This window comes from Mustela erminea, chromosome 7, assembly GCF_009829155.1.
Source record: "Mustela erminea isolate mMusErm1 chromosome 7, mMusErm1.Pri, whole genome shotgun sequence".
NCBI lineage: Eukaryota > Metazoa > Chordata > Mammalia > Carnivora > Mustelidae > Mustela > Mustela erminea.
Genome location: NC_045620.1, coordinates 111,632,162 through 111,648,107, shown reverse-complemented (window position 1 = coordinate 111,648,107; position 15,946 = coordinate 111,632,162). Strand labels below are relative to the sequence as shown.

The 15,946-nt window shown below is 34.9% G+C and overlaps 1 protein-coding gene across 2 annotated transcripts in view; it reads right to left on the bottom strand.

Moving 5' to 3' along the window:
* Positions 1–15,946, bottom strand: part of PRKD3 (protein kinase D3) — an 82,936-nt gene that overhangs the window by 59,893 nt on the left and 7,097 nt on the right. The window contains exon 2 of one of the 2 annotated variants that reach the window (XM_032352957.1): positions 13,928–14,875. In XM_032352957.1, coding sequence (XP_032208848.1) covers positions 13,928–14,215 — 288 coding nt within the window. In that variant the 5' untranslated portion in view covers positions 14,216–14,875. Of the gene's footprint in view, positions 1–13,927; positions 14,876–15,946 lie in introns of those variants that run through there. The other variant, XM_032352958.1, reaches the window with a different exon arrangement.

Here is a 15,946-nt window from a genome sequence, read left to right as displayed (position 1 = left end):
GCCTGGGTGGCTTAGTTGTTAAACTTCTGCCTTCAGCTCAGGTCGTGATTCCAGGGTCCTGGGATCCAGCCCTGCATCGGGCTCCCTGCTCAGCAGGAAGCCTTCTCCCTCTCCCCCAACCCCACTTGTATTGCCTCTCTACCTGTCTTTCTCTCTCTCTCTCTCTCTCTCTCTCTCTGTCAAATAAATAAATAAATAAATATTTCAAGTGAAAGCCTAAATAGCAGATAGACAGATGAAGAGGAAAGCAAAAGAACATGTTCAGAAAAATTTTGTAAGGGTAGTAAAAATGGCACACAGGGAAAGACCAAAGGAAGCTTTAATGAATACAAAAAGTCTCCCAAGTTGAGGAAACTATAACCTCAAGACCAAGTTCAACAAAAACAGAAAGAAAACCACAATAAAGCGATCATATTCAAACTGCTGAAAACCAAGAAGACAAAAATTGTAAATGAAGCCAGAGAAAAGAACATATTGCATACAGTTTGGGTCTAATACAACGTAATGAAAAATAATGAAAATGTTAAATATGGGAGTAAATATAAAAGGTAATTTTTCTTACTTTTACTTTCTTTAAAACATAATTTACTGCTAAAAAGCAAGAGTAACAATGTGTTGTGGCATCTACAGCAACAGCTGATCCTCATCATTCAGATTCCAGATCTGTGAACATGCCTACTTGCTAAAATTTATTTAGAACCAAAAATCAATACTTTCTGTGCCTTTGCAGTCATTCACAGACATGCACAGAAGAAAAAAAAAATTAAGTCACTCTTGTGCGCATTCCCAGTTGAAGTCAAACAAGGTGATGCTCTGACTTCTTGTTTCAACTTTCACAGTATAGAAACACATGTCTTTTTCATGGTCTATTTACTGTCATGTGTTGTGAACTTGGGTTTTTTTTTTTTTTAAAGATTTTATTTATTTATTTGACAGAGAGAAATCACAAGTAGATGGAGAGGCAGGCAGAGAGAGAGAGAGGGAAGCAGGCTCCCCGCCGAGCAGAGAGCCCGATGCGGGACTCGATCTCAGGACCCTGAGATCATGACCTGAGCCGAAGGCAGCGGCTTAACCCAGAGCCACCCAGGCGCCCTTGGGTTATTTTTTTACAGTGATTTTTCTGTTTAGAATGCCAGCCCCCCAAGCATCATGCTGAAGTGCTGTCAAGTGTCCCTAAGAGCAAGTAGCCTATAATATGCCTTATGGAGAGAATATGTGTGTTAGAGAAGCTTCATTCAGTTACAGTGCTGTTGGCCATGAGATCAGTGTTAATCAATCAACTACATATATATTAAATAAGGCACCTTTAAACAGAAACACATATAAAACAGGCTTACGCATTTACTGCTTGACAAAAACTTTGTGACCAGATGCTTATAGTAACCTAACCCTATATTTCCCCTAAGAGCAACTGTTCAATATTCACTAATTCAAGGTTTGAGGTCACTTTACAGAATGTAACTATCACAAATAATGAGAATAAACTGTTTACAGGAATAAAATGTATGACAACAGTACAAGTGACAACAGAAAGAAAACAGAAATATACTATTCTAAGGTGTAGACTACATCATTCTTAGAATAGTATGATATTGTTTGAAGACATCTCTGATGAAATAAAGATGCATATTATACAAACTAGAGCAAGGTTGGCAAAAATTTTCCATAAAAGACCAGATACCAGTATTTTAGAATTGGTGTACCATACAGTCTCTGTCATAGCTACTTAACTCTGCTGTTGTAGCATAAAAGCAGCCACAGGAAAGCTATCATGAATGAGCATGCCTATGTCCCAATAAAACTCTATTCACAAAAAGAGGTGGTGGGTCAGATTTGGCCCACAGATGTAGCCTACTGATCCTGGCACTAGAGAAACTGCAGAAAAAAATTTTTTAAAGAGTATAATAAATCAACAATAAAGATAAAATGTACTTACAGAATATACTCAATTCAAGAAGAGAAAATGACCCAAGACCAGAAGAGACAAACAGAAATCAATATATTTAAATGCATCTATATTAAACATTGTATTAAATATAAATGGTCTATGCACTTAAAAAGCAGAAGTTGTCAGACTGAATTGACCCAAGGATATGTAATCAACAAAAAACCCCACTTCACTAAGACAGAGAGATTATAAGCAAAAACATGTAAAAATATACCACAATGCAAATACTAATTTTTGGGGAAAAAAAGTAAGATTGGTTAGATCAATACTACACAAAGATGACTTCAGAACAAGGTACATTCCAGAGAGAAGGGAAAAAAACTTACACCGAAAAAGAAATCAATATATCAAATGTTGTAAAAATCCTAAATGTGCCTGTAAATAATTTTTGCTTCATGTTTTTAAGGTCTATTAATTAAAACGAAAAGGACTAACAGAAAAATCTAAAATTATACCCAGAGATTTCAATACTCCTTTCTCAATAAAAGGTAGAATAAGAAAAGAAATCTATATAGATAAAGAAAACACTCAACCAACCTGATCTGATCTTCATAGAAAACTTCACTCAACAAGAACAGAAAATAAATTTTTAAAAAATTGCATATGTAACATTCAGAATGTAGTGTAAGACAAAATCCTACACAATTAAAAAAAACCGTTGAATTATACAGATTGAAATTAAGTATATTCTTGGGCAAAAATTAAAATTAGAAATCAATATAACAGAAAAGCATCTGAAAAATTTTCAAATCCTTCCAAATTAAACAATCCATGGATCGCAGACGAAATCACAAGTGAAATTAGGAGATAATTCAAACAAAATGTAAATGAAGATAAAACATATCAAAGTTTTTGTGGCATGCAGCTAAAGTAATGACTAGAGGGAAACTTACAATGCTAGACATACATAAAAACGACAAGACTCAAATCAATGACCCAAGCTTCCACCTTAAGAAACTGAAAATAAAGTTAAACTCAAAGAAGGCAGAAAAAAGATAATTAAAAATAGAAAACAGACAATAATAGAAAAAATCACTTTAAAGGGTAATGAACACAAAGCACAACTTTCACCAAAGAATCTGCCCACTTAGATAAATGAAAATTTTCCTTTAAAGTCACAAATTACCAAAGTGTACTCACAAAGTAATAGATAATCTTAATAGCTCTATGCCCACTAAAGAAATAGAAATTGAGTTAAAAATCTCATAAAAAAAAAAATTCCAGGCACAGATGGCTTCATTGGTGAATTCTATCATATAGGTCAGGAAGAAATAATTTGCACAAGTTTATTCGGAAAACAGGAACGACATACTTTCAAACTCATTTTGTGAAGCCAACATTACCCTGATACCAAAACCACACAGATATAATAGAAGAAAAAAATTAGAGGCCAATACATCCATTATCTTAGAAAGAAAAATATTAAGAAAATATAGGTATACTGAATCAAGGAAAATATAAAAAGGATAATATATGATGACCAGGAGGATTTGTTGTAAGAAGGTAAGGTTGGTTTAACATTCAAAGGTACGACAACATAACATATTAACAGACTAAAAAGATAAAAATACATAGATGCAGGAAAAGTATTTAACAAATTTACAGTCATTCAAGATAAAGAGTCTAAGCCAACTAAGAACAGACAGGAATTTTCTCAACTTGATAAAGGACGTCTAAAAAAGTTTACATGAAACATAATGGTGGAAGACCAAATGTTTTTCCTTTGAAGCCTGATAATAAAGCACAGATGTCAACTCTTACCACTTCTACACAATATAGTACTGGATGTTTAGCCTCCAGTATAAAACAAGGAAAAGAAATGAAGTTTTGGAAGGCAAGCATAAAACTATCTTTATTTACAAAAGACAAGATTATCTATATAGAGAATCCTAAAGAATTTCTTAAAATTACTAAAAGTGATAAGTGAGTTTAGCAAGGCTGCAGGACACAATATTAATGTACAAAAATCACAATATTTCTATACAATAAAATGAAAAATCAGACTAAGATTTTTAAAAATCCCAATTATAACTGTATCAAAACCATGAGAGAGATAACAAATGATATACACAATTTCAATAGGGTGTTTTGTTTCTTGTAGAAATTGTCAAGCTGATTTTAATGGAAATGCAAAGAACACAGACTGGACAAAATAATCTTGGAAGAAAGAACAAAGTTGGAGGACCTGACTTTATGTCTATAAAATTGAAGAATTCAAGATAATGTGAAATTGGTTTAAGAACACACATATATAGATCAATAAAGCAAAACAATTGTTCAGAAATAGATAAAAAGATATGTGGTTAACTGATTTACAATAAAGGTCCTAAAGTAATTCAATGAGGGAAGAATAGTCTTTTCAACAAATGGTCCTAAAAAATCTGATGTCCAATGCAAAAAAATAAAGCTCAACCTTTATCTCACATAACACACAAAAATTATTTTGAAATGGATTGTTACGAGTTGAACTGTTTCCTCCAAAAGGTGTTAAAATCCTAACCCCCAGTACCTGTGAATGTAACCTTTGGAAATAGGTTTTTTATTTTTATTTTTATTTTTTTTTTTTTAAAGATTTTATTTATTTGACAGAGAGATCACAAGCAGGCAGAGAGGCAGACAGAGAGAGAGGAGGAAGCAGGCTCCCTGCTGAGCAGAGAGCCCGATGCGGGGCTTGATCCCAGAACCCTGAGATCATGACCTGAGCCGAAGGCAGTGGCTTAACCCACTGAGCCACCCAGGCGCCCCTGGAAATAGGTTTTTTAGATAGATGATCCAGTTAGGATGAAGTCATTAAGAAGGGCCCTAATCCAATAGGACTGTGTCCTTACATAAAGGGGAAATTTGGGCGCCTGGGTGGCTCAGTTGGTTGAGCGACTGCCTTTGGCTCAGGTCATGATCCTGGACTTCCAGGATCATTCCTGCATCAGGCTCCCAACTCCTTGGGGAGTCTGCTTCACCCTCTGACCCTCTCCTCTCTCATGCTCTCTCTCACTCATTCTCTCTCAAATAAATAAATAAAATCTTTAAAAAAAGGCGGGGGGATTTGTCAACACAGTCATTCATAGAGGAAAGTCAATATGAAGACACAGGCAGAACACTACCTGTAAGCTAAGGAATGCCTGAGGCCATTAGAAGCTGGGAGAAAGGCATGAAACAAATTCTCACTCATAGCCCTCAGAAGGAACAAACCCTACTGAGATCTCAATTACAGACAGCTAGCCTCAAAAACTGTCAGAATAACTTCTATTGTTCAAGCCAGCCAGCTGTAGTAGTCCCACAGAACTAACATATGGATTATAAAGGTAAAAGCTAAAATTATGAAACTTCCAGAAGAAAACAGGGGACAAAAATCTTTCATTCAGGCAAATATTTTTTAGATACAAAAGCACTATCCATAAAGGAAAAAATCAATTGTACTTCATTAAAATTAGAACTTTTGGCTCTCCGAATGATACTGTTAAGAATATAGTATATTATAATGAAAGGTATATAAACTAACTTAGATCAGACAAAATGGACTTTAAGCCAAAGACTGTAGTAAGAGACAAGGTCATTATATAATAGTAAAGGAATCAATTCAACAAGAGGATATAATATTTGTAAATCTTTATGCACTCAACATAGGGGCACCTAAATATATAAAGTATATAAAGCCAATATTAAAGGATTCGAAAGAAGAAACAGACAGCTACACAATAATAATAGGCAACTTTAGTAATGCACTTTCAACAATGGATAGATCATCCAGACAGAAAACACTGAAGTAAAACTATACATTAGACCAGACACTTAACAGAGATCTACTCCAAAAGCAGCAGAATACATATTCTTTTCAAGCAAACATGGAACATTCTCCAGGAGAGATCATGTTAGGCCACAAAATAAATCTTAACTAATTTAAGAAGACTGAAATCATATTAAACATCTTTTCCCATGACAATGGTATAAAATTAGAAATCAACTGCAAAACAAATCAAAAGAAACCTGGAAAATTCACATATATGTGGATGTGGACATTAAACAAAATGCAATTGTACAACTAGTCAAGGTGAGATCAAAAGAGAATAACAAAATATCTTGAGACAAATGAAAATGAAAATACATATATCAAAACTTATGGGATGCAGCAGTAGTTCTGAGAGAGAAGTTTATAGCAGTAAACACCTACATTACAAAAAAGAACTCAGGGGGACAGGTGGCTCAGTCATTAAGCATCTGCCTTCAGCTCAGGTCATGATCCCAGGGTCCTGGGATCAAGACCTACATTGGGCTCATCAGCGGGAAGTCTGCTTCTCCCTGTTTCACTTCCCCTGCTTGTGTTCCCTCTCTCACTGTGTTTCTGTCAAACAAATAAATAAAATCTTAAAAGAAAAGAAAAGAAAAAAGCTCTCAAATAAACAACCTAACTTTACACCTCAAGGAACTACAAAAATAACAAACTAAGCCCAAAGTTAGCTTAATTAGGAAAGAAGTAACAAAGAAGTAACAAAGATCATAGTGAAAATAAATTAGAGACTAAGAAAACAACAGAAAAGTTCAATGAAACTAAGAGCTGTTTTTTTTTTTTTAAAGATAAGCAAAACAGACAAACCTTTAAAGAAAAAAAGAGAGGACTCAAAATTACAAATCAAAGAAGTGACACTGTGATACCACATAAATACAAAGGAACATGAAAGACTACTATAAACAATTATACACCAAAAACTGGACACTTGGAAAAAATGGATAAATTTCTAGAACAACCTACCAAGCCTGAATCATGAACAAGCAGAAAATATTAATAGATGAATTCATAGTAAAAACATTGAATTGAATCAAAATCCTCCCAACAAACAAACAAAAAGACCCAGATGACTTCACTGGCAAATTCTACCAAACATTTAAAGAATTAATACCAATCGTTCTCTTCCAAACCATATAAGAGGAAGGAACATTTCCAAGTTCATGAGGCCAGCATTACCCTGATACCAGACAGATAATGACACTATATGGAAAAAAAAAAAATTATAGCTCAACATTCTTGATGAACTAGACGCAAATATTCTCAACAAATATTACTGAATATTCAAATATTGAATTCAACAACACTTTAAAAGCATCATACACCATGACCAAGTGGGATTTATTCCAGGGATGCGAGGATAATTCAACATCTGCGAATCAATAAATGTGATATAACGTATTAACAAAATAAAGGATAAAAAAAGTAAATGGTCATCTCAACAGATGCATAACAGGCATTAAAAAGAAATCCTCAAACTCAACACACACAAAACAGATAATCACGTCAAAAAATGGGCAGAAGACATGAAAAGACACTTCTCCAAAGAAGACATACAAATGGCTAACAGACATATGAAAAAATGTTCATCATCATTAGCTATCGTGAAGATTCAAATCAAAACCACATTGAGATTCCACCTTACACCAGTTAGAATGGCGAAAATCAACAAGCGAGTAAACAACAAGTGTTGGAGAGAAAGCGGAGAAAGGGAAACCTCTTACACTGCTGGTGAGAATGCAAGTTGGTGCAGCCACTTTGGAAAACAGTGTGGAGATTCCCTAAGAAATTAAAAATAGAGCTACCCTATGATCCTCCAATTGCACTACTATTTACCGCAAAGATACAGATTTCGTGAAAAGAAGAGCCATCTGTACCCCAATGTTCATAGCAGCAATGGCTACAGTCACCAAACTGTGGAAAGAACCAACATGCCCTTCAACAGACGAATGGATAAAGATACGGTCCATATATATAATGGAGTATTATGCCTCCATCAGAAAGGATGAATACCCAACTTTTGTATCAACATGGATGGGACTGGAAGAGATTATGCTGAGTGAAATAAGTCAAGCAGAGAGAGTCAACTATCATATGGTTTCACTTACTTGTGGAATGTAAGGAATAACACAGAGGACGTTGGGAGATGGAGAGAGAAGTGAATTGGGGAAAATCAGAAGGGGAGACAAACCATAAGAGACTGTGGACTCTGAGAAACAAACTAAGGGTTTTGGAGGGAAGGGGGGATGGGGACTGGGTAAACCTGGTGGTGGGTAATAAGGAGGGCGAGTATTGCATGGAGCACTGGGTGTGGCACATATGAATTCTGGAACACTGAAAAAACAAAATTAAATTAAAATTTTTTAAAAAAGCATTTGACAAAATTCAACATCAATTCATGACAAAAACTCTAAATAAAGTGAAGTATAGAGGAAACATGCCTTAACATAACAGGGGCTGTATACGACAAGCCCACAGCTAACATCATACTCAGTGGAAAAACCTACGATCAGGAATAAGACATTATTCCTTGCCATTCTTGCTACTTTTATTCAATATAGTACTGGAAGTCCTAGCCAGAACAATTAGGCAAGAAAAATAAATAAAAGACACCTAAATCAGAAAGGAAGAAGTAAAATTGTCTATGTTTGTAGATGACATGAAACACTCCAACAAAAAATTTTGTTAGAATTAATGAACAGGGCGCCTGGGTAGCTCAGTAGGTTAAGCCGCTGCCTTCGGCTCAGGTCATGATCTCAGGGTCCTGGGATCAAGTCCCACATTGGGCTCTCTGCTCAGCGGGGAGCCTGCTTCCTCCTCTCTCTCTGTCTGCCTCTCTGCCTACTTGTGATCTCTCTCTGTCAAATAAATAAATAAAATCTTAAAAAGAATTAATGAACAAATTCAGTAAAGTTGCCAGATACAAAATCAATATACAATAATTAGTTCCCTTTTTATACACTACTAGGTTAATATCAGAAAGAGAAATTAACAATCCCATGTATAATTGCATCAAAAAGAAGAAAATACCTATAAATAAATTTAACCAAGAAGGTGAAAGATCTACACACTAAACATTGTATCTGTAAAACCTTAATGAAAGAAACTGAAGAAGATGCAAATAAATGGAAAAATATTCTATGTTCATGGACTGGAAGGTTATTATTAAAATGTCCATACTACCCCAAATTTTCCAATGGCATTTCCACAGAAATAGAAAAAAGAATCTTAAAAATTATACAAAACCACAAAAGATCCTGAATAGCCAAAGCAATCTTTGAGAAAGAAAAACAAAGCTGGAGGCATTTACGTTTCTTGATTTCAAACTATACTTTAGAGCTATAGTAATCAAAACAGTATGGTATTGGCATAAGAATGGACATATAAAATCAATGTTACAGAACAGAAAGCCTAGAAATAGACCTATGCATATATGGCCAATGAATTTATGATAAAGAAATCAAGAATATACAATGGAAAGAATAGTCTTTTCTGTAAATGGTGCTGGGAGAACTGGGACAGCCAAATGCAAAAGAATGTAACCGAACGCCTATTTTACACCGCACACAAAAATCAACTCAAAATGGACTTAACACTTGAATGTAGGACCTGAAGCCACAAAACTCTCAGAAAAAAACATAAGGGATAAATTCCTTGACATCATTCTTGGCAATGAGTCTTTGCATTTGACACCAAAAGCAAAGGCAACAAAAGCAGAAATAAACAAGCAGGACTACATCAAACTATAAAGCTTCTCCTCAGCCAAGAAAACCATTGACAAAATGAAAAGGCAACTACAGAAGGGGTTAAAAGTATTTGCAAATCGTGTGTCTGATAAATACCCAAAATACCAAAAGAACTCCTATAACTCAATGGCAAAAACAACAACAAACAATCCCATTTAAAGATGGGCAGAAGAACTGAATAGACATTCCCCCAAAGAAGACATACAGGTAGCCAACAGGCACATAAAAGGTCCTCAACATCACTAATCATCAGGAAAACACAAATTAAAATCACAGGGAGATATCACCTCCTGGCTGTCAGACTGGCATGAGATAAAAAGTGTTGGTGAGAATATGGAGGAAAGGAAACTCTTATGCGCTGCTGGTGAGAGTCTAAATTTGTGCAGCCACTACAGAACACAGTACGAACAACAACCAAAAAAGAATGTGGACATTCCTCAAAAAATTAAAAATAGAACTACCATATGATCCAGCAATGCCATTTCTGAAGAAAATGAAATTACGACCACTAAGAGATATCTGCATTCCAGGTCAATGCATCATTATTTACTGTTGCCAAGACATGGAAAGAACCAAATGTCCACCCAAGGGTGAATGAATAAAGAAATTGTGGCATATATATATATATATATATATTATTCAGCCACAAAAAGAAGGAACTCCTACCATTTGCAGCAGCATGGATGGACCCTGAAAGCATTATGTTAAGTGAAGTAAGTCAAGCAGAGCAAGACAACTACTGTATGATCTTACTTATATGTGAAAACTCCTATAACTTAACTCACAAAGACAGAAAACTGACTGGTGGTTACCAGAGGCAGAGGGCAGGAAGGTAGTCAAAGGGTACCAACATCCAGTTATAAGATAAATAAATTCTGGCAACGTAATGTATGGCATGATGCCTATAGTTAACAATACTGTATACTTGAAAGCTGCTAGTAGAACAGACCTTAGAAGTTCTCATCACGAGAAAAGAATTAACTGTGGGAGGTGATATAAGTTAACTACATTTACTGTAGTTATCATTCTGCAAAATATACACATATCAAATCATTATGTTGTATACCTTAAACTAATACAAATTTATAAATGTTATATCTCCATAAAACTGGAAGAAAATTAAAAGCAACGTAAATGATCAAAATAAGAAACTGGTTATAAACTTTATGCATCAAGATGACTGAACAGTAGCCTTTAAAATGATTATTATTTAGATTAGTAAAAGAGAGTTCTCTTAAAAAAAGAGAGAACAGATGAAGAGAAACCACAGACTGGAAGAAAATATCTACATTTTATATCTGGTAAGAACCTGTATCTAAGATGTTAAAGAACTTGGCAAATAAGCTCATGGACAGATAACCAAACTCATTCATCATTAGGAAAATGCAAATTAAAACCACATGGAGATATTACTACACACCAGCCAGGAACAGTTAAATTAAAAAGACTGGAAATACCAAGTGTTGTTAAGGATATGGCCATCTTACTTCTACATATGTACCCCAAGGAAATGAAAACATGTATCTATAATCGAGATCTGAATGAGAATGTTCAGAGCAATTCTATTTATAATGCTCCCAAATTAGAAAAAATTCTACTATCAATCAACTGATGATTGAATAAACAAAGTACAGTATATCCATACAATGGAAAGTACTCAGCAACAAAAGACTATATACTATGACTTCATTAATATGAAAATCTAAAAAAAAAAAAAAAAGTGTAACTATAGTAACAGAATGCAGAGCAGCGTTGGCCCAGGACCAGGATGAGGAAAGGAGACTTCTGCTTGAAGTCTTCTACATCCTTTATCAACCTGAGGAGCACTCTTTAACTCCACTTTCTACTTAACTGCCTTACTCTGATGAATAGGTTTCCTTTAGTAGACTGTAAGTTTTTTGAGGGAAGAGACACCTGTTTAACCTATTTCCTAAAATTTAACCAATGCCCTATCTTTTAGAAGGTTCAGGTAGATGTAGTTACTAAGAATAGATATAAGAAAAGCAGGTGTGCCCGTAAGAGTTCTGACAGTAAACCTGGAGTTGTATAGGTGTAAAATGGAAGACTGGTGAACAAGTGCCCAAAACAAGAGGGAAGGTGAAAAGCAAAAGAACTTCTGACTTGGTTTTTCCAACCACCAGATGAGTTAGCAATCCATGAAACATCTCTAGAAAATCTTAGGATCTGAGATGGTTCCCTTAAGAATTCTGATTTGGCCTGAAACAGGTCAACCCTTGAAACTTCTTTCTCCTTTATCTGTCTCTAGCAGTGAAGACCCAAATTCAGATTAAATGATTCAGAATCTCATTGCTGGAATTACAACCAGAAATCATCCCAACTCAATCATCTGATAGATTTGCAAACTATAATCTAAAGAAATCAAATCACTTGTGCAAAGTTATAATGTAAATAAATACAGCTGGCATAGTTTCAAGCTTAAAACTCTTTTACACTACACTTAAACAACAGTTAGGATCCCAGAAAACATCAAGAGGAATGTGTAATATGCTTCTGCCTATACAGACTATGTATTTTTGCCAAATACATCCCCATTTCACTCTAATGTTAACTCAAATTCAGTTTACTATGATACCCATTTTATGCTGGCTAGCTCTATATTCAATAATTCTATTTTACATCTATATAAAGTTTACACTGATTTTTTTGGCTGTCTTATTTCCTTGGTACTACTGAATTTTTTCTATATTTTTTCATGGATTACAATGTTTAATCCAGTCTCCTAAGAGTTTACCCATCTGACCCACATCTCACATCTACATTAAAGATGAAGTAACAAATTCTAAAATAATCCTGTAGAAATCAGTATGCCTCTGTATGAACATAAGAACGAAATGAAATTTTAGAAGACTAAAAACAATAATACAGATTCTACCAAAACATTAGTTATAAATTTCTGTGGGCTCAAATGAAAAGGAAACATTCAAGTTACAAACAGTAGTTAAGATAAATTCTTATCTTTAAATTAAATAGCTAGTTGCCAACATATTTGTGAAAAACCTCTGTAACGTTTAATGAAAGGGAAAATAAAAGCAAAAATACTTAAAGACACCCATATGGTTCTACAGATCTACAAAAGGAAACTGAATCTTTAAACCACATTTCAAGAGACAAGTTACTGTTACCACACACAAGGCATAGGCTGTTTTCTACAAACCGCACAGCATTTTTAGACCATTACTTATTTCTACATCAGAAGATAATAACAAATCATATAAAGCATAAGAAATTAAAACATAAACAGTACAATGAGAGAAGCCTGAATACAAATATATTAATCTCACCTGATATGATTTTATTTATTTATTTATTTATTTTAACTTTTTATTTTTTATAAACATATATTTTTATCCCCAGGGGTACAGGTCTGTGAATCACCAGGTTTACACACTTCACAGTGATTTTTAAAATAAAAAGTACACTAATTTGTTCCAAACAAATTTGAAACATACGCTCAGTCCATTAAGAATAAAATGTAACTAATTCTTACTATGTAACCACACAGTTCTATGAAAAAATAGAGAACATACCCACTTATCCAGCAAATCAAAATTATTAAAGACATTTAGCTATTAAAGACATTTAAGGTTCCTTAAAAAATGATAAAGTATGGGGCAGGAGGTATGCAGAAGGGAAACAAAATAAAACCACCCTCAATTTCAAGTTTTTATGTATTGTCATATATTAAAAACTTGTTTACCTATTTTTTAAGCGAGAGAGAGAGTGGTATTCTCGTATTAAATGGTAGTATAGGTGAAATCAAAACCTAAAGGGAAGGAAGAAGGTACCAAAAAAAGGGTAGAATACAGGGCACCCAGGAAAAACAGGTGTGGACCTGGCACTCAGCCACAGCTGTGTTCCATCCTTTTGGTAAGCCACCTGGATGCCTTGCATCCTCTGCATCCTATTTTCTCTAAAACCAAATGAGATTTCTGAAGTCCTCCTGATTTTATATGGATTTTCCTGCTCTTTTTTTTTTTTAAAGATTTTATTTATTTATTTGTCAGAGAGAGAGAGAGCGAGCGAGAGCGAGCACAGGCAGACAGAGTGGAAGGCAGAGTCAGAGAGAGAAGCAGGCTCCCCGCGGAGCAAGGAGCCCGATGTGGGACTCGATCCCAGGACGCTGGGATCATGACCTGAGCCGAAGGCAGCTGCTTAACCAACTAAGCCACCCAGGCGTCCCGGATTTTCCTGCTCTTAAAAGAAAAACTGAATAGGCAGTATTTTAAAGTTAGGATAAACACTCCAGTTGTTAGAATCTGAAATTTCAGACTTCAGGCTTCTCGTCTATTAGCATTCTTCCAAAATGATCCAAATTAGAATATAAACAATTGATCCCTATATGTTAACTCACTGTTGCATGTATAATTTATAGAAAAGCATTAGAGACAATATTAATTAGAAAAACTATTGACATAAATAGCATGCACATACCTTCTGATAAACAATGGAGCACACAAGATCCTTGACAGCAGATAAAGATAGTTCCTGGGCTTCGATGGTAACGCTCTCCCGTGTAAGGCCAATTTGCAGCAGAAATGAAATTGTATGCTCTGAGCCTCTGGAGTTGGTGAGTGATGGCGCACTGAAGCTTCCATTAGAGAGTCGGGCAGAGAGACCTGTTTTTGGACTTGAACATGGAGAAGGAGCTGGAAGCACAGCAGGAAGTGTTGCAGGTAATACAGATTTCTGGGCTGAAGGAGGAGAATTGTTTGCAGACATCTGCCTTTCTTTAATCTTTTAAAATAGTCGTCAATTCTTTTTCAGTGGTTATGAAGAGGTTTTTAAAATCACAGCAGGAAAAAAATGACTGTACTTTTGGATTTAACTGAACACTTCTTTATTTCCTCTTTTAAGCCACTCATGCCAATGACTGTAACTTCTACAACTGTGAGTTGAATACACAAAAGATATGACTTCCTTTAGTATTAGTCCCATCAAAAAAGAGTCTTGTCTTTAGGACCACAACTAGGGATTTTCAAAGGATTTAACATCACTGAATTATCTTCATAAGAAAAGTGTTGACATTGCTTCTTTACTAACCATCTTCATTTATTTTCTTTTAAGTCTACTCTTGTCTCTCTCTCTTAATTTCAGAAAATACATATTGAATAAAAGTTGTTTTTCTATTAAGATGAAATCCTCCTGATTTAAAAAATAAGTGGTTAGGCTTAATCTATTTAACCCTTATCTTGAGGTTTACTGATTTGATGGGACACTTTCCCAAATGTCCACACCTTAAATCACCTTCTCAAATGTCTTTACTTTCATTTTTGGAGGGGGAAATTTTTCCATGATGAAGCACAAAGTATAGTACAGGCATATTTCACTTGATGAATAGGTCCACTGAGAAAAGTTGATGCTTTCTGAAATGTAGTCAGCCTGGAAGGAATTTTAAAAACACTCTTAATATTTTATACTCATTTGACATTATTTTAAAAATGCAAGAATCCCTGTATTTTTTTTAAATGATAAGTTTTGGTTGTATGTTTGTAATACATCAAGACATCCTAATGAGTAGCCATTTTAGGGGGGCCTAGTTATCAGAGACATTTTTTGAGAGAGGTATAATTTTAGGGAGAGCCTCCTGCTCACCACCACCTCCTCCACCACCACCACCACCACCACCACCACCACCAAGTCCCTGGCACTCCTCCCTAATACCTGAAACCTGAAGGTCAAACACTTTTATTCCACAAATATACAACTGAGTTAGGACAAAAACAAAGAAAAATAGGAGGGACTAAAAGAAGGTTGAAATGGACACCATCATAAAAATAAAGCACACACCACTCAGCCATATGAAAGATGTATAATACTGTCCTAATAAAGACATGCCAAGAGTATTCTTTTTTTATATCAAAAAGTCTAATTCTGCCAAAATATGATTGACTTGCTTTGTTGACAGATTTCTTTCAGAAGCTAAGAAAGCAGAAGGAACATCCTATGCACAGTTATAATGTGAATGACGTATGACAGGATCACAGGAAAAAGTGACCATATTATAAAGGGTTTCTAAAAGTAAAAAAAGAGAGAGCACTAGGCTCAGTTACAAATGTATCACAGTTTACAACAGAACAGTTCAAAAACAAAAGGTATGACCCCAATGACCTAAGTGAAATGGCTCACAAGGGATCTAAATTTTACACAATTCCAATGATGAAAAAGAGGGAAGCACCCAATGTGGCTGCAGAATCCGTAAAGAAGAGCAAAAACATACAGATAGGGTAACAGGAATTTGAAAGCTCAGGAAAAAGTGAGGCTTAGAAAAAGCTGCTTAAGGTAACAAAAGCTTTTATAGCTACATTCAAATAAATACCATTCCACCTTATATGGCACAGCACTTAACATCTTATAAATATTTTACATACTTTACCTCATGCATATCTCTTTGGGGACAAATATGATTTCTGCAGATGAAAAAACAGAAGCACAAGCATATAAAGTAATGTG